Genomic DNA, 20,836 nt, shown 5'->3' on the forward strand with positions numbered 1-20,836 from the left:
GATGTGCAGTGGGTAGGGGTCCATGGGGGCTCCTGAGTAGGTGTTCTTCATGGTCGTGGTGGTGTCTTCAGTGGTGGCAGATTTCCAGGTGGTGATGGTCGGCTGGTTGTCAGAAGTAGGAGCTGAGATTTTTGCAGAGGTCCTGAGATGGTGTGACGTCCGTGGCTTCACTGGGTGGTTTGGTGAACTGATGTATGATGTTGAAGAGTTCTTTTGCATTACTAGTGTTGGTGTGGATTTTGTTCTTGATAAAGGTCCGCTTGGTGGCTCTTCTGCGCTGGTGGTATTCATTCATGGCACTCCTTTAGTTGTTCTGGTCTTCTGTGGTTTTCCTGTTTCCTGTTCTGCCAGAGTTTCTCGGGGCGTCTGCAGGAGTGCCTGGCTTCTTGGAAGTCGGTGGTGAACCAAGCAGCCTTCAGGTGGCTTTGTTTGACAGGGTGGCGGAGGGGTGCGAGTTTGTTAGCGCAGCCGGAGATCCAGCGGTGTGGTTCTTTGGCTGCGGAGTTGGCGTCAGTCGTGGCAGAGCGGGGGTCATGGAGGAGGGTGGTGTTGAGATGTCCCTTCGTGATATTGCTCTATTTCCTTTGTGACAGGCTTGGGGCAGGTTTGGGTGGGGTGGTGATGTTAAAAGTGGGGTTTACGCAGTGGCGGTCTGTCCAAAGGGGCTGCGTGGTGTGGCTGAAGATGGGGTCGAGGGTGTGTCCGCCTCTCTAGGTGTGGGTGGTGACGAGCTGCTTCAGTCTGAGGTTGGCGAAGTAGACGAGTGTCCCGCGCAGGGTAGTTCTGGGACTGGTTTGGATCTGGAAGTGGAGGTGCTCTCTTTTGGAGAGGGGGCCGCTCGTGCTGGAGGTTGAGAGTCAGAGGGAGCTCTTATGTGCGATGGCGAGTCCTCCTCCCGGGCGGTGGGGGCGGTCCTTTCTTTGGATCTTGTATCCGTCAGGGGTGGGGCTGGCGATATCGGGGCGGAGGTGGCATTGGTCCATGTTTCCATGAAGAAGGTGACGTCTGGCGAGAGGGTGTCGAGCAGGTCCCAGATCACTGTGGCGTGTCTGTGGAGGGAGCGCAGATTGAGGAAGTTGAACGTCAGGGCTTCGGTGGTGTGGGCATCCGGTGTGGGTTCATCAGTCGTGGAGGGGGCTGTTGATGGTGAAGGATTGTCACCAGTGTTGGCAGGGGAAGTGGCCGTGGGTGGTGTTTGGCGTGGATCTCTGGCAGTTGTTGTCTCTTCCGTGGTTGAGTGCCAGGAGGGCAGCTGAATCGTAGCAGTGAATGGCCGGAGAACCAGGGTCCCTGGCGCTGGCTGCAGTTTGGTCGCGTACGGGCACAGACAGGGTTGCCTTTGGTGAGCCTTTGGCGTGCCAGTGGCACGCCCACTGCGCAGGTGCGCAGCGTCCGCCATTATGTAGGGGAGGGGGGATGGAAGCACTGCTGGGAGGCGGGAAGCGGGAACTGGCAGGTGGGGGAGTGGACGCCGGAGCAGCAGCACAGGAAGGACAGAGAGGAGGCAGAAAACGGGCCTGAGGGGGACCAAATAAACAGAAAAAGGCACAGAGACAGACACGCGGGAGAGCAGGTCCCTGACCAGGAAGTCAGAGGTCTTGCTCACACTCCCTCTCAGCGGGCGCCATTAAGTAGGGGAGAAGAAGGGCAGCACAGCTGGGAGGCGGGAAGCACGAACAGGCAGGGGGGAGTGGCCAAGGGGGCAGCAGCGGTGGGAAGGACAGAGAGGAGGCAGAAAACAGGCAAAAGGGGGACCGAATAAACAGAAAAAGGCACAGAGACAGACGGGCACAAAGGAGACAGAAATAACAGATTGGCACAGAGACAGACATGGGCACAAAAGAGACAGAAACTGCAAAGTGGCACAAGGACAGAATCAGACAACAGTGGCCAGCAGAAGAGCAAAGCTTTCCCACTGGACCACCAGGGATGAGGTGCAGGCAGGAGCCTGCGGGTGGAGGAGGGCCTCAACACATATCTGAACAGATCCCGGTGCCCTGAGCGGTGGCACTTAGGAGAGGAGATATGGGGGAGAGCAGGTCTCTGACCAGGAGGTCGAAGTCTTGCTCACACTCCCTCACAGAGGCCACCATTAAGTAGGGGACGGGGAGGGAAGCGCAGCTGGGAGGTGGGAAGCGGGAACCAGCAGAGGTGAAAGGCCACGGGGCAGCAGTGGTCTGAAGGACAAAGAGGAGGCAGAAAACGGGCACGAGGGGACAGAATAAACAGAAAAAGGCACAGAGACAGGCATGGGCAGAAAAAAAAGAAAAAGGCACAGAGACGGACACAGGCACAAAAGAGACAGAAACAACAAAGTGACACTGAGACAGACACAGGCAAAAAAGAGACAGAAACAACAAAGTGGCACAAGGACAGAACCAGACAACAGTGGCCAGCAGAGGAGCATGGCTCTCCCACTGGACCACCAGGGATGTGGTGCAGGCAGGAGCCTGTGGGTGGGGAGGACCTCATCACCTACCTGAGCAGATCCCGGTACCCTGAGCGGTGGCACTTAGGAGAGGAGCTGCGCGGAGAGACCAGGTCCCTTGGAACTTTGTCCATCTTGATGCAATTTCTAGGTAAAACTTTACAAATTCATATCTCCTGTTCTCCCCATTGGGTTTTTCATCATTATGGTGTTCTTTTGTTTGTTAATTTTCACACAGTTTTTCTTATTTGGTGAGGATTTTATTGTTTTGCATTTTGACTTTATTACTGTGAATAATGTTTTTTATTAATGTTTTGACTTTATTACATGAAAAGGAAAAGTCCTTAACATGGTGAGAGCCATGCACGCTTGCCCTGAGTGCCCAACTTTGTTGATGTCTGGATACTTAATGCTGATTTTTGTTGCCATAGACAAACACAATTCATGCGTGTGTGCTATGACATCGATCCGTCTCACAGATTGTGGTCTTGTTGGACCTGGAGGGGTGCCAAAAGCTCTTTCATCATTTTGGTGGAAAACTACTGCCTTTACCAGGAGTTATGTACCACTAGCAGGGTGATAGCTCTATACAGGGCAGTGATTAGTAGGAGTGAACTGTTTTAAACTGTGTTACTGGATTATAGTCTACAGGCTCACTCACTTTTTAAGTTCTGCTCCTGTGTGCTTGACTCACCCTTGGCCTACATCATATTAATGCGAAGTGCTGCACGGTGCAGTATTGGTGTATCTATGCTGGTTGGATCTGTGCCTGGGAAGGGTGCAATACAGGTGTAGTGCAGTACTGAGCACTGTGTGCATAGTGTATCATTGTACATGTGCCAATGAGGGGTACAGTGCCTGAATGATGTAGTGCAGTGCGTGCAGGACAAATGCGCGGTTGTTGAGTGTATGTGTACTTGTGAGTAGTACAATACATGAAGAATATAGTATGTGCATATTAAATGCATACACTGGATATGTGTGTGCCTGTGAGTGTTGCAATACATATAGGATGATACAGTGCCTGGCAGTCTGCGCATGTTAAATGCATGTGCTGGATATACATGTGCCTGTGAATGGCACAGTATATGGCGGATGCAGTTCTGTGCAGAGTGTGTATGCTGTATTTGAAGAGCGCTAGTATACCCTGAGGTGTCTTGATTCTGACTGCTATGTGTGCTTGTGGATGGTACAATACAAGGAGGGCCCTGGGTTCCTGCATGTTAAAACACGGAGAGGAGGTAAAGATGTTACCTCAGACAGATTTGTGTATTGTTGCATTCCCATAATTGGGGTGGACATACACTGGGGAGGGGAGTGCCAGGTTTCCCCAGTAAACTTCAAAGGGTGCTCTTTTATTCTTGAGAGGTCACACAGAAGGGGCATTGGCACATCTCATGAAGGAGATGGGGCTGATAAGGGAATCATTAAGAGTAGAGTTTGGGTTCTTGGCTAACCTTTTGTTGCACATATCACTGTTGCTGACATCCAGGTGTGAGTTCTAGTCACTCACATGGCCTGTGTTATGGGACTGTCAGTTTGGCAGACACTCCTGTTGTGACAGACTCCTCTTCAAGGTGAAGACACAGCAGAGGATTGGGTCATTATAAAAAGCAGAACCCCAACGAAAATCTTCAAAGACTCAGACCCTAAATCACATTTGGAGTCTGGAAATAGACTAAAAGAAGGGGCGATTGAGACCCTACAAAATTGTCATCTGCAAAGCAGCCTAATGGGCTGCCTGGGGAGCAGAATCTCTGCAAGATGTCTGCCTGTGACCAGGATTAGGGGCCAAGGCCTGCTAATCTCCCTGCTGAGTGAGGGAGCATTACTCAGGGGAATCAAGGCTACCTATCCTGGAGTCTGGAGCACCAGCGCCTGCCTGCAGAGTGGAGTCCCTGTGCAAGGTGTGAAGAAATTGACGCTGCATCATCGTATCTTTACCCATGTGCGGAATAATGGCAGCAAACCTCATATGCCAGGAGAGGGGCACTGTGAATTAAGCCATGTGTTATGCTGTGCTGATTGAGCTGAAGCCTGTGCGTGGTAATGAGGGCCGCTGGAAAAAGATTAGAGTCAGGAAAGGGGATGTGAGCCTGTGAAGTAGTGAAGCAGCGTCCCTTTTACAGGAGGGTCACCAGAGAAAGACTGCTGTGAGGAAAAGGGAGTAGCCCTGTGCCGCAGTGAAGCAGTGACCTTGTGTTCCAGAAGGGGCTGCTGTGGAATATTTCACCACGCTGACCAGGCCACCGCCTGTGAACTGTAGATTGTGGTGACCCCAATATGCTAGAGTGGATTACTGAGAGCACGAAGGACTATGGCTTGTTATTCCCGGCTGAAGAAGTGCAGGCACCTTAGGAGTACTGGTACACGGTCACCAAGGTGAGGCAGCCAAGGCAATACTTACCTCCCATCGGGCCAAATGAATACTTAAGCCACAAGAGGACCCAGGACAGGAAGTCCTGGGTCAATTCCAATTACGTTCTTACATACAACATTTGAGATTTACACTCAGACATACTTTAAAGGGGGTAATACACTTCTCTGAGGTCCATATGCCGTTAGCATTGTCTACGTTTGACCAGCCTACAGTGTCAATGAAAGATGGAGCACCCAGCCCAGTTTCTTCCATGCAGTGGATGGGCTCACCCTAGGGCCTGTGCCAAGTCTGATCTAGTTTAGTCTCCCTGCTACTCACAGTCTTCGTCTCACACCTTCATGTGCAATAGTCAGAGACAGGAACAACAAACAGCTGCAAGTGCCGATAAAGGGCTTTTGGGATGTGTGATCCCATGATGACAGCAACCGCACTTCTTGCATACCCACAAGATTACCCTCAGGCTCCAGATCATCTGATGTTTCACAAGGGAGTCATTTTGGCTAGAACAGCAAAGCCATTCAGATCAAAGAAGGACATAGCGCTGCATTTGAACAATGCATTAAATAAGCTGGCTGTGTCTGTTGCAGTAATCAAGTGTGTGAACCTTAGCTTCAGGTGGTGACAAAGTACATGTGATGGCAGTAGTATGTGCATCCTATTTTAGGAGAGTGTCATGGTGGAAGGAACAGCATTTTATCCGTGCCAAAAAAATGAAATGGTGAAAAAATGGTAGATTCTTCTTCCTGGGCATGCAGAGTATGCCAGTGTCGCGCTCTGCCCGCCCAAATGACACACGGGAGTCGGAGCTATGTATCATACATACATCTTTATTCCCTGCCAGGATGTAACTGGCTTACAGGCTAAAACGGGGGTTCCTGTTCCTGGTTCTGCTTTCCGTTTCCTGTTTGCCTGCTCTGTCCCGAGGCAGAGTCAGGCACGACGACACGACATCTCCCCCTTTTGTACAGAGTCCTGCTGCTCCTTACATTTCTTCGACGAGCCGCCTGGGTCTCCTCACTTGACGCCTGGGGCGGACCTCTCGATCTGGCGTTCGGCTGCGTGGATTGGGGCTGCTGATGATTATTGGAGAGTTATGATGATGATGATGGGGGATGTTGTTGTCGCTTTGGCTGGCTGAGTCACTCGATGTTTGACTCGAGAATGTTTCTCGACCGTTTGAGGGAGTGTATCTTTTAAAGTGTGATATGTTTCTTGTTATTTGCTTGTGATCAGCTTTTGCCGTAATCATTGTTCCCTTCCTTTTGTGAACCTGCAGTGGGATGTTCAGATATCGGCTATCTGCTTTTGTTCGCCGGTCACCTCGTACTATGACCCAGTCTCCTTCTTGGATGTCGACATCTTTGGCGTGTCGACGTCGATCTGCATATGTTTTCATCTTCTGTTTCTTCTTCTTGTCTATTTCAACCAACGTTTTGTGGTCAACTGTGATGGTCCGTGGTTGAGGTGTCGTGCTTATCGTTGGTAATCGAGTTTGAGGCACTCTTCCCAGAATTATTGTAGCTGGGCACTGATTCGTGGTGTTGTGCGGAGTGGTCCGGTAGGCCCTTAGCACTTCATTCAGGGTTTGCTGGACGTCTCTGTGTGTTAGTTCCGCTTGCTGGATCGCCTTTTTCAGGGTCCCCATGAATCGTTCCACCATGCCGTTAGCTTGTGGCCATAAGGGAGTGATCTTCTGATGTTTAAAATCAAGGTGTTTCCCCAAAAAAAATGAACTCATGGCCGTTGAACGGGGGTCCATTGTCCGATTTAACTCTTGAAGGAATGCCCCATGCTGCAAAGATTTCATCTAGTATGGGGATGACTGCCGTCACCCTGGTGGATGGTATCATGTGTGCAAAGGGGAATCTTGAATACTCATCCATGACAACCATGATGTATTGTCCTGACTGCAGTGGTCCAAAGAAGTCAACTGCAATTTGTTGCCACACTCCGTCTGGAAGTTCGGACATTTGAAGTGGTGCTGGAGGTTCTTCGCGACTAACCAGTTGGCAAGTGATGCAGTCCTTTAGAGTTGATTCTACCATTAGGTCGAGAGAGGGGAACCAGACTCGTTCTCTCAAGATCTTTTTCGTGGCATTTATACCTCTGTGGCCTTCGTGGGCCAGGTTGATAATTCCTTGGCGCAATTTGCGTGGGATCACAATCCTCCCCCCTCTCAAGAGAAGTCCATTGTCACTGATGGAGAGTTCCTCATGGACGCGTTGGAAAGCTGTGAGGTCGCGGAGGTGTGTTTCTGAGTTTTGGGACGTATTTTTGACGTGTCGCCAGGAGTTCGCGCGTATGTGGGTCATGACTGCTTGAATGAGTGGGTCCGATGCGGATGCTTCTTGAATAGCCTCAAGGGGGACTGTAGGAGGGCATGCTGCATCGATGATGAAATGGATGTAGTCGTCCGCTAGTGATTTAGCAGTCGAGGCGCTGGCTAAGGGGTGCCGCGACATGTAATCAGCTGGATTCTCAGCTTTTCCAGGTTTGTGGATGATCGTGTATACGTAGTCTTGGAGGCGCAGCCCCCACCGCTCAATGCGTGGCGGCATTTTGGCATTGGGATTGCCAAATATGGTGATCAATGCCTGGTGGTCAGTGACGATGGTGAAATGTTTGCCATATACAAACAGGTGAAAATGTTCGCACGCCCATACTACAGCCAAGCTTTCCTTCTCCGGCTGGGAGTATGCTTTCTCCGTATCTGTGAGGCTGCGGCTGGCGTATGCGATGATATGGCGTTGGTCAGAGTGTTCACGGTATTGGGCCAAGATGGCGCCTAGGCCCACTGGACTGGCGTCAACAGTGATTTCTGTTCTCTTGTTAGTGTCAAAATAGGCACGGTTGAGGGCTGAGCCAACAGCTTGTTTGATTTCCGTGAAGGCTTGTTCGCATGCTTGCGACCACTCGAAGGGCTGACCTTGACGCGCGAGTTCTCGAATTGGGTAGCTGATGGTGGCATAATCACGGATGTATCGTGCGCAGTAGCTCACCATCCCAAGGAAAGAGCGGAGGTCACTCACGTCTCGGGCGTCGGGGTATCAGCAAGTGCGGCCACCTTGTCAGGATCTGGCTTCATCCCTTCACCTGAGAAGATGTGTCCGTAAAACTTCAGGGTGTTTTTGTGAAACTCGCACTTGTTGGCATTGAGCGTCAAGTTTGCTTTCAGTAGGGCATGGCATACTCTGTCCAGTGCAGTGTCGTGCTCGGTCCGATCCTTGCCGAACACTAGCAAGTCGTCACTGTAATTGAATGCGTTTGGAATTCCTTGAATGACTCTCCGAATGGCTTCTTGGAAAATTTTGGCGGCTGAAGAGATGCCGAAATTTAAGCGTTTATAACGGAACAGGCCTTGGTACGTGGTGAATGTTGTAATGTACCTTGATTGTTCATGAAGTTATAGCTGGTGATATCCTTTGTTAAGGTCCAGTTTGGAAAATATTGTAGCACCATTGAGTCTCGTGATCATGTCACTGATGTGTGGCCCTGGGTGGCGTTCTCGCTCAATGGCGGTGTTGGGTGCACGCATGTCCACACATAGTCTGACCTTGTTGTCCTGTCCTTTCTTCGGGACTACTACGACTGGGGATACCCAGCGAGTGGGCCCTGTCGTGCGTTCGATGATGTCAGTTTGTAAGAGGTCTTGGAACTCGTCATCAACAGATTGCTGTAGGTGAAAAGGCACTTTTCTGTGATGTTGGGCAATGGGTGTCACGCGTTCGTCGATATGTAACTTCACCTTAAAGTGATTTAGTTTTCCCAGGCCTTTGAAGAGGTTCGGGAATTTCGCCACGATGTCAGGGGCGTCTTCGGTCATGTACAGCAACTCCACTAGTTTTAATCTTTCCGCTGTTGGCAAGCTAAGCAGGCAGTCGGCAACATCAGGTCCCTCTACCACATGGACGTATGCTGGAATTTTCCTGTCCTTGAAAGTTAGTGTGGTGTGAAACCGGCCTAAACATGGTAGGGGCTTCCGAGACATCCATGTAAATACGCCAACCGCTGCTGGCTCAAGTTTGGGTCGAGTTTTCATGTTGTAGTATTCCAGTGCACAGATATAATTTAGTGATGCTCCTGAGTCCAGGACGAACTTGGCTGGGTGATCCCCGATCATGATGTCTAGTTTGGGGTATCGTTTCAAACGGTCTGGGTCAGACACCATGCAGATGTATTCGTCACTGTATTGTGACGCAGGCGTGTCAGACACCATGCAGATGTATTCGTCACTGTATTGTGACGCAGGCGTGTGTGATGATGAATCGCTGGATGTGGATCTGTGCGTTCGACGTGAGCTTGTCGTATGATGTCGAGAGTAGTGTGTGCTCGTGGATCGGCTTCGCGGCTGGTGAGAGCTTGTTGATCGGGTGCTTGATCTTGAGGAGCTGGATGAGTGTCTCTCTCTTCCCGTTACAGCACGTGCGGGGTGTCGGGTGCTAGATCGCGGGACGGGAGACTGGCGCGTCGACTGTCTGGCTTGGCATGCTACCTCAAAATGGTTATCTTTCCCGCAACGATGACATCGCTGGCCGATCGCTGGGCATTGTCCTGAATGTGGATATTCTTGGCCACACCGATAGCACGCAGGTGTGGGTTTGGTGGACCTGGAATGTCGCGATTCTCGTTTGGGTGATGTTTTCCGGGAGCTGTGGTGGTGTTTGCTCGATCTGTGTGTGTTCGTCGCGGATCGAGTCTTGCGTGCTTGTACTCGGAGAGCATGTTCTTTATGATCGGGCTTCCATTCGCTTGGCATGATCTTCCGCTTGATCATTGATTCTTGTTAGTTCCTCAATCTCCTCTAGGGTGTATGGTTTTTTTAGGAGTCGCCTGCGTAGTGATTCAGATTGGCATCCATCGATGATGCAAAGTCGCAGCGCGTCTTCCGTCTTAAAGTTTTCAAAATCGCAGTGTCGCGTCATTCTTTTAATGCGCATGATGAAGTCGCCCATGCACTCTCCTTTTTCTTGGGTGGCTAGATTGAACACATATCGTTCGTAGTCTACGTTGTGTTTGTGTAAGAATCGTCTATCAAGGGCAGCTTTCACTTCATCATATGTGGCCGTTGCTGCATCGGGCATTTCTTTGATTATTTGTGCTATCTCTTGGCCTGCTAGATTTCGCAGTGCAACCAGCTTGCGTTTTGAGTCTTGTACCAGGGAGCCCTCCATGTAGTCTTCAAAGTCTTCGCTCCAGGTTTTCCATGCAGGCCCCATGGTGTTGCCAGGCGTCAGCACCAGCGGCTGCGGTTGTCGCATGAAAGATGCCCCTACTGGCGTTGCTTGAGGCGTCATGGCCATGTTGGCTTGTGTTACTGGGCCCCCGCCCGCAGAGGTGCTGTGAGGTTCAGTATCAGACATGTGCTACTTGTGGGACTCTGCTCTCTTTGTTGGTCCTCCCTGCTTTCTTGTGGTCGTGGGGCTTATTGTCGCTGTGTATGGGGTCGCTTGCTTTCTCTTGCCTTGATTGTGGTGAGTGTTCGTATTCCCGTACTTTTTCATACAGTCTTATTGCTTGGAAGAAGTTACGCCTGACTTCAAGATGGCCGCCATGATTGAGACGTGGGTTGTGTAAAGGGCCGGCGCCTCACCTCAAAATGGCCGCCAGATGGGACGCTGTCTTCTTGGCTCTGACACTCTATGTCCACGCTCATGCAACTGCCACACGCTTTCCTTGCTTCGCTTTATTTTAATCTTGGCGGGACTCACCCTCGCATCAGCTTTTTTTTTTTTTTCAGGACCTTCGCGCTCACCGCGGCGCTGCTCAGCAGGGCTCCTCGTTCTTTCAGTGTTGTACGAGCGCTTCACTCGTTCCGCATTCGTCTGGCCGCACAGGTGCTTCACTCACGCCACGTTTGTGCAGCACAATGTCGTTTGGCCAGGCCGTAACCCTTGGCAGTCTCCGGCGCCGGTTCCGTCTTCTTTCCGCTTCGCGCCTGACAGGAGAACTGCAGACTCGTGGTTGGGGCCGCGCAGGTCGGCTGGGCTGTGCGACTTTTATTCGTGGGGTACACGCATCCCATCCTTGTCGCCAATGTCGCGCTCTGCCCGCCCAAATGACACACGGGAGTCGGAGCTATGTATCATACATCCATCTTTATTCCCTGCCAGGATGTAACTGGCTTACAGGCTAAAACGGGGGTTCCTGTTCCTGTTTCTGCTTTCCGTTTCCTGTTTGCCTGCTCTGTCCCGAGGCAGAGTCAGGCACGACGACACGACAGCCAGGTGCAGGTTTATGTCTTGTGAACTTGAAAAGAATATGTCAGAGAAGGACACTTGTGCTCTCTAGTCGTCTGCACAAATTTAGTCGGTACAATAAGCAAAGAGAAACATTGTTAGTCAAAGCAGCAGCATGTCCCCTACAAGGAGAATGTAATGTTAACTCCAAACCTATTTGCATGACTTTTTATAGGTTTTCCTCACTCATTTAGTCGAATGTAAACTCTGAAAGGCTCAGCTGGTCCTTGCTTAGAGATGCCAAACATGAGACTGAGGCTGTGTAGTCAGAAGCGAAAAAGCTGAGCAGGCCTACATAGAAGATGGGCCTAATGCAAGCCCAAGATGGCAGCTATTGATTCATCATAGTGGCATCTGGTGTGGTGGTTGTAAAGCAAAGATTAAAACTTTATGCAGTTTCACAAAAGCACTGACGTTTCTAGAAGGTTCGAACTCCTCATAATGAAGCACTGAATACGTCACCTGGTTAGGAGCTGCAGGCAAAGTCTGAGAGAGAGGCTTTTGTTTATGCAGAGGTTCCTAGAATTTATATTCCAGCTGTAGTGCCGTCGTTTTGGCAAACCTGACATCCACAAAGTATTCCAAGCAAACTAACATGCAGTCATATGTAATCAACATACCAAACACAAACCCAAAACAAACACTCCAAAACACCGAGTACACCATTCATCTTCCTTTTAAATAAACAACAAAAAGCAATATATATATATATAAAACTAACCATACTCATAAAGATAACAAGATAGATTGTTATTTGAAAAAGAACATTTAAATCTCTTCTGCTGGTCCCAGCTGGGGTAATTAAAGTACACATCACTACATGTTGCATTTTACAGGTCTCAAACGCATAGACAAATAATTAATGTTCCATGTATATTGATTGTATGTATGCATTTATGTGGCATTTCAAGAATGTGAACCTACCCAAAGGCACTGTACAGCGTCAAAGACAAGCATAAAGTCAATGAGTGATAAAGCAGGTAGCTGGATTGTGCACGGTTAATGCACTGTAATCTGGTGCTCTCTAAAGAGATGCATCTTCAACTCTCTCCTAAATTAGAGCAGCACTGGGGTCGTCTTGAGGAATATGGGGATGCTCCAGATCCAGGGTGCACAGATGGAAAAAGCCTAATGCTTTGTTTTTCCTTTTCTACACTCCTTATTCTGGAGTCTGGTGGGGTCCTGCCTTGGGTGTGCTGAGAACCAAGAGATGGTGACCTTGTCTGCTAGATGAGTGAGGCTGCTGTTTGTGATAACTTTGTAAATAATGCAGGTGTTTTGAAGATGATGTGGACAGGCAAGGTGAGCCGATTGGGTTCCATCAGGATGGGGGTGATGTGATAATGTTTCTTCAGAGCCTGGATGGGATGTGCTGCATTGTGTAGGATGCAATTAAGGGATGCCAGTGAGGAGTCTGCGAGGCCATGGAGCAGTGGGTTGCCACCATCCAGATGCAAAAATACAAGGACTTGAAGTCTCATTCTGGGAGAAATGGTTTAACATTATTTAGAGAAGAGAGCTGGCACCCAATCATTGTTGTTTATTTTTTGCAACATGTTCCTTTTCCTTGAGGATGAGGTTGGTATCCCAGGTGAACCCGATTGGCGTGGTGTTCTGTGAGAGTTGGATTAAAATCTGTCAAGGTTCATGTCATTGAGCCATGTTTGTACTGTTACTTGGAGAATAATGGGAAATGTCTTGGTTGGGTTGAGCTTCAGATAGGCACTAGACATCCAAGTATGGATGATGTGCACACAGTGCTTGAGGTGTTGAATATCTCAAATAGAGGAGACTTTCATGCAGAGTTTTGTATCATTGGTCTATTGAGAAATGTTGGTGCTGTTGTTTGTTAGAAAAGCACCAAATGGCTCTATGTAGACCTTGAAGTTGAGAGGAGAAAGTATTGAACCCTGGTGAACTCTGCTGGTTATAGGCATCATTTGGGACCTGGAGTTTCCCATGTCAAAAAAATGTTGTTGGTTTGAAATGGTTACATAAAAAGCACATGATTGTTCCCTGATTCTCATATAACTGGAAACATGAAGAACCTTTCTCATTATAAGCTGGTCAGTTAATCTGTATGTAATCATTTTCTCCCACTTACTGTCCACAATTTTCAAGTACAAAATCATATTAAAGTGCTACTTAGAGATATGATTTCTTAGGCTACATATCCCACATTGCACCCCGATAGTGGTAACGTTAACATAGGTTCGCCTTTTTTAACAGTAATCTATTTAGCCATGAGTAATTCATTGCGAGACGTAATTGTGCATTACCATGTAGTGTTGTTGAATAATACATTCAAGTAACTTGTTTGGAGTCAGGCTCTGGGAATGAATTGGTTATTTATAGGTGTAACCGCAATCCTATTTCAATGAGAGTGTTAAACATTAAGGTAAACTTTTGTTGTAAACTTAGACCAAATGTCCAAGTTTACGAATTTGGGAATTCACAAAGGGCATTTACAAGTTCTATCTTTATGTTCGCACTCGTAAAACGGCATACTGGTTATCCATCTTGTGACTGAGTATCCCATCTGCCTAAATCAGTCTGCAAGTTCTATTTCAGATGAAGAATACTTGCAAAAAGTACAGGCAAGTTCTCATTTTCCATTGAATATGAATTCATTGGAGGCAGAAGCCAGAAAAAAAATCAGTCCCACAATGACCCAGTGGAAATGGCTTCAAGCTAATGTACTGCATCATCAAAATAATTTTGGGTGCTTAAACTCATAGGGACACATCTAAATGTAGAGACCTGTAAAGCAGATGGGTTGGAAATAATGTAACCCAAACTGAGCGTTTGGTAGTCTGTACACTACATAACATGCAGAATTAGTAGCCTCCCCATCAAGATGGACTTCTTAGCTAAAGAAACTTTGCAAGTCAAAAGTGAAATACGTCTCCTTCTGAGAAAGAATCTGATAAGGGAAGTCATATTACTAGAAACTCTACACCTATGGTAAATAAAGAAACTTTAAACAGGCAGCCATGTTTGAATTAAGTGTTTGTTAATCTTGAACGTGATTTGGTGAAAATGGAGGTAGCAATGGTTCAGAAGGGTGTATACTGCTAAGAAGGTGATAAATGTTCTGACCCCAAATATGATTTTTTGTTGGTTTTACCTGCAGAGGAATTTCAGCTTTGTGAGCCCCAGCTGCTCAAAAAGCTAATCAGGGTGGGCCAGTGTGTGGGTGGGTCTTCATTTTGAACGTCTGGTGATTTTCAATGGAGAACAAATAAATCAGGCTAGTGTGCTGGAGTTATGCAAATATAGAGATTGGTTTACCACTGCAAACATCAGGGTGTAGTAGATAAGAGAGATCGTGGCCAAACATGGTGCAAGCCCTGATCTGCCCACACAAAGTAGGGGTTGAAATTCCCTATAAAAGCACTGGTTAGAGGGGACCATCTCAGGCAGATCTTTACAGACTCTCAACACAACACAATGAAGCTGACTGTAAGTATTTGATCCTGACTCAAACATGTGCCATTGTCGACTGATTTGAACGGTCTAGGAGTGAGGGTGAAAGTAACATGGATAGGCATTGGGTCTCACATTAATATGTAGAACTGTAAGGCGTTATCTCTAAGACTTTCACGACAAAAGCTAAAACAGACGAGCTGCCAATCTTCATGAATATAGCCATGTCTCATGCAGCACAGGCCTCATACCATTGGCCAATTGGAAGTCATATGATTGGCAGCAAAAACCTGGTGCACAGTTAAGGGTGTGTTACTGCATTTTGTGAATTGCTTATTGAAGCTACATAAAGTACACAATATTTTAAGACTAGACCTGGTTTACAATCTGTTTCAGAATATGGATATAGAATATCTGCTGTATGCCACTTTGGTTTTCATGCCTCAATAATGGTTCATCATGGTATTCCTGGTTTAGTCTCTGTCAACTGACGAGTAAGCGTCTAATCACAACTCGCCTGTAAAAAATTCCAACCCCTGCACAAACCCCTGTAAATTTCTTCAGTCAAACCTGCCTGAATTTAAGGGAGGCAAAGAGTTGGGCTTAACGGGATGTGGATTTTGATATACTAAGCACCAAAGCCCATATGGTATCCTCCATTACTGCGTAAACCTCCGCATAGGAAGAAATTACCTCCTTGAAAAATTTGGAACCCTGAGTTTGCAGATGTATTGGGGGCAATCCCCTTGTCCAGGTGATCATGTCCTTAGTGTGCTCTGTGTTAAATAACATATGACAAACAGAGGAAAGATATTGAGCTTCCATATTGATTGAATGGAAATAACCAATTTGTTTTATTTAACAATTTTATGTACTGTGAACTGCACCAACTGTCAGAAGTACATGTTACATGAGAAAGAAAATGAGAAGGAACGATGCAACCACTGAGGGGTAGCCTATTGGGAGTGGGAAAAGTAATGGAATGATGGCATAGCGTAAACAAACTGCAAGTCACCATGAGAAACACAGTACTGGGGCCCTGTGGTGGGAAAATGGCCTTAGTTGAGGTGCAAACAAAAAAGCTGCTAGAATGTTCCATACTTTATTAGCTACCTGGGAGAAAAAACTTCATGGCAAGGTTTGCCTGAAATTTAAGTATTTCAATTAGAAGAGAATTACAAATCTGTAATACATGTTGGCCTAACGAGATAATTGGAAGATCTTCCCAACAAGACAGTCTTTTCATGCGGATGGCTCTATTTAGGCAGTTAGAAGTGTACTGGTTTATATCTATAGATCATATGCTAATTAGGTTCAGCTGAACAATCATTAGAACAAGGCGAAGATCAAATAACGAGTAAGTGACCCTCGTGTAGTAGAATGGCCGAGTGACAGAGTGAAGGTGTATTTAGTCATAAGGCATTTTCTGCTCCTTCGTGTCACCATGCCCCTTCACCATCTGTGCAAACTCCTCTCACTAATGGCCATTATTTCATAGTAGACCTGCCTACTTACCCCGTCAGAGGGCAGACCCCACTTTAGATACAATACCCTAAGGAAACAAGTAAGATTATTGCCTAAACATGGTGGTAGAACGGGGACATTTTCACTTTGATTTATATTTGGTTAGCTTCTGATTTCAAGCTAACTGCATCACTGTAACATTGGGCCACAATAGCTGGTGCCATCAAAAACAAGCAAGGCCAGGGGTAATGAAGCAGCAATAAGGTGTCATCAATTTGACTGGACTGGACTAGATTGATTCCATAGCTGGTCCACCAGTAATGTGCATGGCTTATTTTGTAAGTAGCCTAAACATAATTTGTTTTCCTGCATTAGTGGTTACTGTGTCTGATCGTCTGTGTATTTATGTCTCTCACAGATCTTCCTCTCTGCCCTTCTGGCAGCCTTAGTGATTCCATCTCTGGCCGATGACGTAAGTAGAGAAAAATTAGATTATGGTAAAATGCAGCTGTTTAAGAATGTAGGCTGCCTTGGCAGTTATAGGTCCTGATAATCCGCATACACTAATTATGTGCACATTTCCTTGCTAACCATTTCAGATGCATTTGTTTTCTTTATAAAAGGTAGATAGATACATTTATTAGCCCAGAGAGATTATTGATGCCTTTTCTGACATTATTTGTATATTGTACTCTTCGTTGGATGTATTTTGTTCTGTCTTGAATGTGTTTGGTTCTGTATGAGCAAGCAGCACAAAATGTTCCTAGAGCATAATTTAGTCAGTCAAGGGGCAAAAAGTATAGGGAGTCCAAAAATTCCGATAGTAGTTCTCAAAAAGAAAATAAATATGGGAAGTTAGGAAAGTATAACAACACTGAATAGATTGTCTCAAAACTGAAATGAGGTGAAGCAGCCAGGTCAAACGTACAGTGTGAAAATCAGTTAAGCAGTTTTTGTTTACATAATTAGTTAAAAATATGTATGATCTTTTGGGTGGATGGCATGTTGATTTTATTTTAATAACATTTGAATATGTGAGAATTTAGATTGCTTGCCAAAAAGATTCAGTTTTAGTTTTGCCAATCTTGAACTTGTGATTGCAGGACAAAATCTAGTCAATGGAAAATAATGTGGCCTTGTGTGGATGGAATAGTAACTAACGGGCTGAGTGAAGAGTGTTTCCGAAGGCTGCACCCTATCCCCATTACCCATTGTGCATGAACACCCTCTGTAGCAGATGGTTTTGTGAATACAGGGTGCTTGAACTCAGAGGCTACTGCATACGTCCTAAAGCCATGCATGTGCCACTTGCATCCTGGATCCAGAGGCAGTGTACAGCTAACTGTGGTAGTACACACACTCGGCATAAAATGTGGCCATGCACAAAGAGTTTTGTGAACTCAAGATTTTAGGTTTCAATGAAAATAATTATGGGCCGCTGTGCAGGGCCATTAGTCCTGCACACCTGCATCAGAAAGTTTTCATCTCAAACCTGCTGAACTTGGCCTTTGGTCATGCAGAGGTGCTTTGGATGACCAGGAGCTGACACTGCGCATGGTTCAAAGACATACCCTCTATCCGGACCCCACTGCTCCCAGACACCGTGGGCGCTGCAAACTCACGTTTGGTCGTTAGTAAACAAAAATGATCTGTGGCCAGCTATGCCCAGCCTTGGAAGGTCCGGTGGCCCTGAGCAAAGTTATGGTAGAAGGCAGAAGTGCCCAGAGGCCAGCTGCCCACTGCCCGTGGCTGAAGCCCATGGGCTGTGGCATCTGTAGAGCTTGGGGAGGACGGGTTAGTGACAACGCACTAATGACTAGCTGTGTATGGCCTTTGGATGGGTGCAATGACCTCAAAACTTTTAATTCTCAAATTAGGGTAAATACCATGTACCTACAGCTGACTTGAGTGGTGGGAGTAGGCACAGAATGTGGCCAAATGCCTACACCACAGAATTTGTGGCTCTTGAATTTTGCGGGCGCAACCAAAACAGACTTTTGTGTCCTAAACAAGCAGTGTACAGCCAAAGGCTAAAATTGTACTTGGTGAAAGCTACAGAAGTAATATATCTGCCAAGCACTCTTTTTGGTCTCATCCCATTCACCTATCATCATCTGTACATGGTATAGGTCTTTACTTGGTTACTTGGAGGTCTACATTTTGATCTGAATATTGTGCCATCTATTGCACCCATTGCTCCAATGATTTAATCCTTTAGCCAAGACATGACCCTTGGTATTGGTCTGTATATGGGTAATTAAGCCAACACTCTAGTGATTTGATGCTTTTGATTAGAGTCTGGGCCATTACTAAAAATGTACTATTGTTTATTAGGTTCATTGCAATTAAACTCATCTGAAGATGCGCAACAGGCACTTTCTATGTTAAATTTGAAGAGACGCAGCAGTTCCACACTGTAGATATTTTGCTCACTTTTCTAATGAGTTTATCTATTAAATTAGAGCTGGTGATGCTACGACACTTTCTGTGCACTTCTGATTTGTCACCTCGCAGTATACTTGGTTGCATAGGGCTGCTCTGAAGGTCATGTTAATGGTTTGCTGTTTTCTCCTGCAGTCTGTCACCCTTACTAACCAGGGCAATGATGGTGGCAGCGTCCACCAGACGGTTAACATCAACAATGAACAGAATATTGCCAATATCAACACTAACGCTGGGTGGAACTCAGTGAACTCCATCTGGGACTACAACACTGTGAGTACCTGAGAGTGTGGGCTTTGCATCGACGTGAGAAACATGTGGATAACCAAATTGAAAAGAAGATAGCATGTATATTACACATTCGTGTTAAGGGCGATGTTGGGTCTCCTTGACTGGGAACCATCAATACTCTCGACACCACTTCGTGAACCATTGACTGGACTCTGTGGCCATTATGTTGGTGTTTGCTCATTTGGTCTGAATCCAACCCTTTAACTCAGAACACACCATTCTACTCAAGCTCGGAACCTTAGTATCCATACCCAAGACTTTAGAATATGGGGTAGTACAAGACCTGGGCTTTTCTCCACATCAATTAATAAGCTACTTCTAATGTTAGGACTTTATTTTGTCAATCTTATGTCAATGATACACAGATTTATAGGCCCTCACGTTTTTAACACTGTATGAAGCTGCATGCAATTTGAAAGAGATAAAATGGAATTCATTAGAGCTTTACAAGCGAATATCGCCACCAGAACGTCACTTTTAGTGACTTTCTGGTCAAAATACCCCCTTCTCCTTATTTACAAAGCAGCATTAAGCCACTTAAAGCTTGAGCAGCGTTAAGCTACTTCTAAATAAGGTCCATTTTCATGCTTCACTTAGTCTGAAAGGGACGTGCAATGGGTGTTGCAGTGGGCGTTCCACTGCAACACCCTTTGCTTTTTGACGCTGCTCCATATTTAGAAGCCCGAGGCAGTGTCAAAAACTAAGTTGAGGTAATGCCTGGTTTTAGAATGGCGATACGAGGAGAAATTAGTAATTTCTCTTCGTATTTTGCTCTTTCTATGTGTGCTGCATTCAGGCACATCACTCTGTTTTAAAATGTCAGAGCGTGGCACAATCAATTTTGGCCTACCACCACATTTCGACATTTTATTGTAAATATCACCCTTTATTTTCTAAGTTAAAGCTAGAATAAGTAATTAGCTAAATGACACAATATCACCATTATTTATGCAAATGGCAACAGTGCTCTGGTAGTGAAAAATCCAAGTATTGAATCAGTAAAACCCATGTTTAATTCACAGATTCCTATTTAACAGCATTTCTATACATTTGAAATATAAACTCATCTATCAAACGGTGAGGAGTTTAAGGATCTAAGCAGCCGGCCTCCCATCTCCTCATCGTTTAATGCTGAGTCTTAGAAGATGGGAGAATCACATTGCTTCAGCAAAACACATGAAACTCACTGCCGCACACACACACCAGCACTCAAAAGGGAGCATGAAAAACTAGTTTTCGCTCACTGGATTCATTGTTCCAGAAGACAATACCTGTGCACCACCCAGTGATGGGTTTCATGAAGGCACTACATAAATGTGCCATTCTTTCATTCATTTATTAAATGATCACAGTAGTATTAAAGGGCACTTTCCTGGTTGCACACAGAATGCTCGTCAGACATACAAACCCATGAAACAAAAACACTTTACCAGTGTTGGACATGGATGGGAGCGGTGGGTAACACCATAGGCTCGTCCTTGCATTTTTGAGCAGCCTGAGATCACATTAATTGAGGGTGGGAATTATAAGCCTGGTGATGTTTGATAGCAGGAAGTGGGAGACTGTGGCCCTCTGAAGTTCCCTCCTATGGTGGTGGGATGGAGTACCAGGAAGGCAGGAGATTTCATTGTGGAATTCAACATAGTTATCTTTATTGTTACAGGAAATAAATGATGCTCCAATGTTGCGACAGATCCGGCTTCAAATATTTACAGTTCTGTTTGTTTTTCAGAATTTTCTTGCAGGGGGAACTAGTAATTTATATAATTTTATAAAAAATATGAGAAAGGTTGTTTGGCGGGCGGGGTAAAGTGGGTTTAGGAATATTTAAAGCCTCATGTTGTGTTTTCTTTTCCCTAGTATCTCTTTATTGATTTTCTGGCCACAGCAGTTGCACACAGTTTGCCAAAGCATTTCAGCATATTATCATAAATGTCATGAATGTCTATACCATAATGTACATCTATCCTAGGTGTTTTGTGGAACTGAAGGTACATGACGTCCCCTTGTTATTTGGGTTGCACATTTGTGCATGCGGCCCATATCCATGCACTCTTTCCCTTTTTTTGAAGCCAAGGGATCCCCTCTGCCCTGAGGCCAGCATTTGAACTAGCATGAAACCAGAAAATTATTACAACTCTCACTTATCTGGAGGAATATAATTATTAA

General features: G+C 46.2%; 1 protein-coding gene across 2 annotated transcripts in view; it reads left to right on the forward strand.

The window, feature by feature from the left end:
• The window catches only part of LOC144791160 (gastrokine-1-like), a 145,894-nt gene that overhangs the window by 86,437 nt on the left and 38,621 nt on the right, over positions 1-20,836 (forward strand). The window contains exons 1-3 of one of the 2 annotated variants that reach the window (XM_078665815.1): positions 14,407-14,506; positions 16,353-16,406; positions 18,512-18,649. In XM_078665815.1, the coding sequence (XP_078521941.1) occupies positions 14,495-14,506; positions 16,353-16,406; positions 18,512-18,649 (204 nt within the window). In that variant the 5' untranslated portion in view covers positions 14,407-14,494. Of the gene's footprint in view, positions 1-14,406; positions 14,507-16,352; positions 16,407-18,511; positions 18,650-20,836 lie in introns of those variants that run through there. The other variant, XM_078665816.1, reaches the window with a different exon arrangement.

Source organism: Lissotriton helveticus, chromosome 11 (assembly GCF_964261635.1).
Source record: "Lissotriton helveticus chromosome 11, aLisHel1.1, whole genome shotgun sequence".
NCBI classification, from domain to species: Eukaryota; Metazoa; Chordata; class Amphibia; order Caudata; family Salamandridae; genus Lissotriton; species Lissotriton helveticus.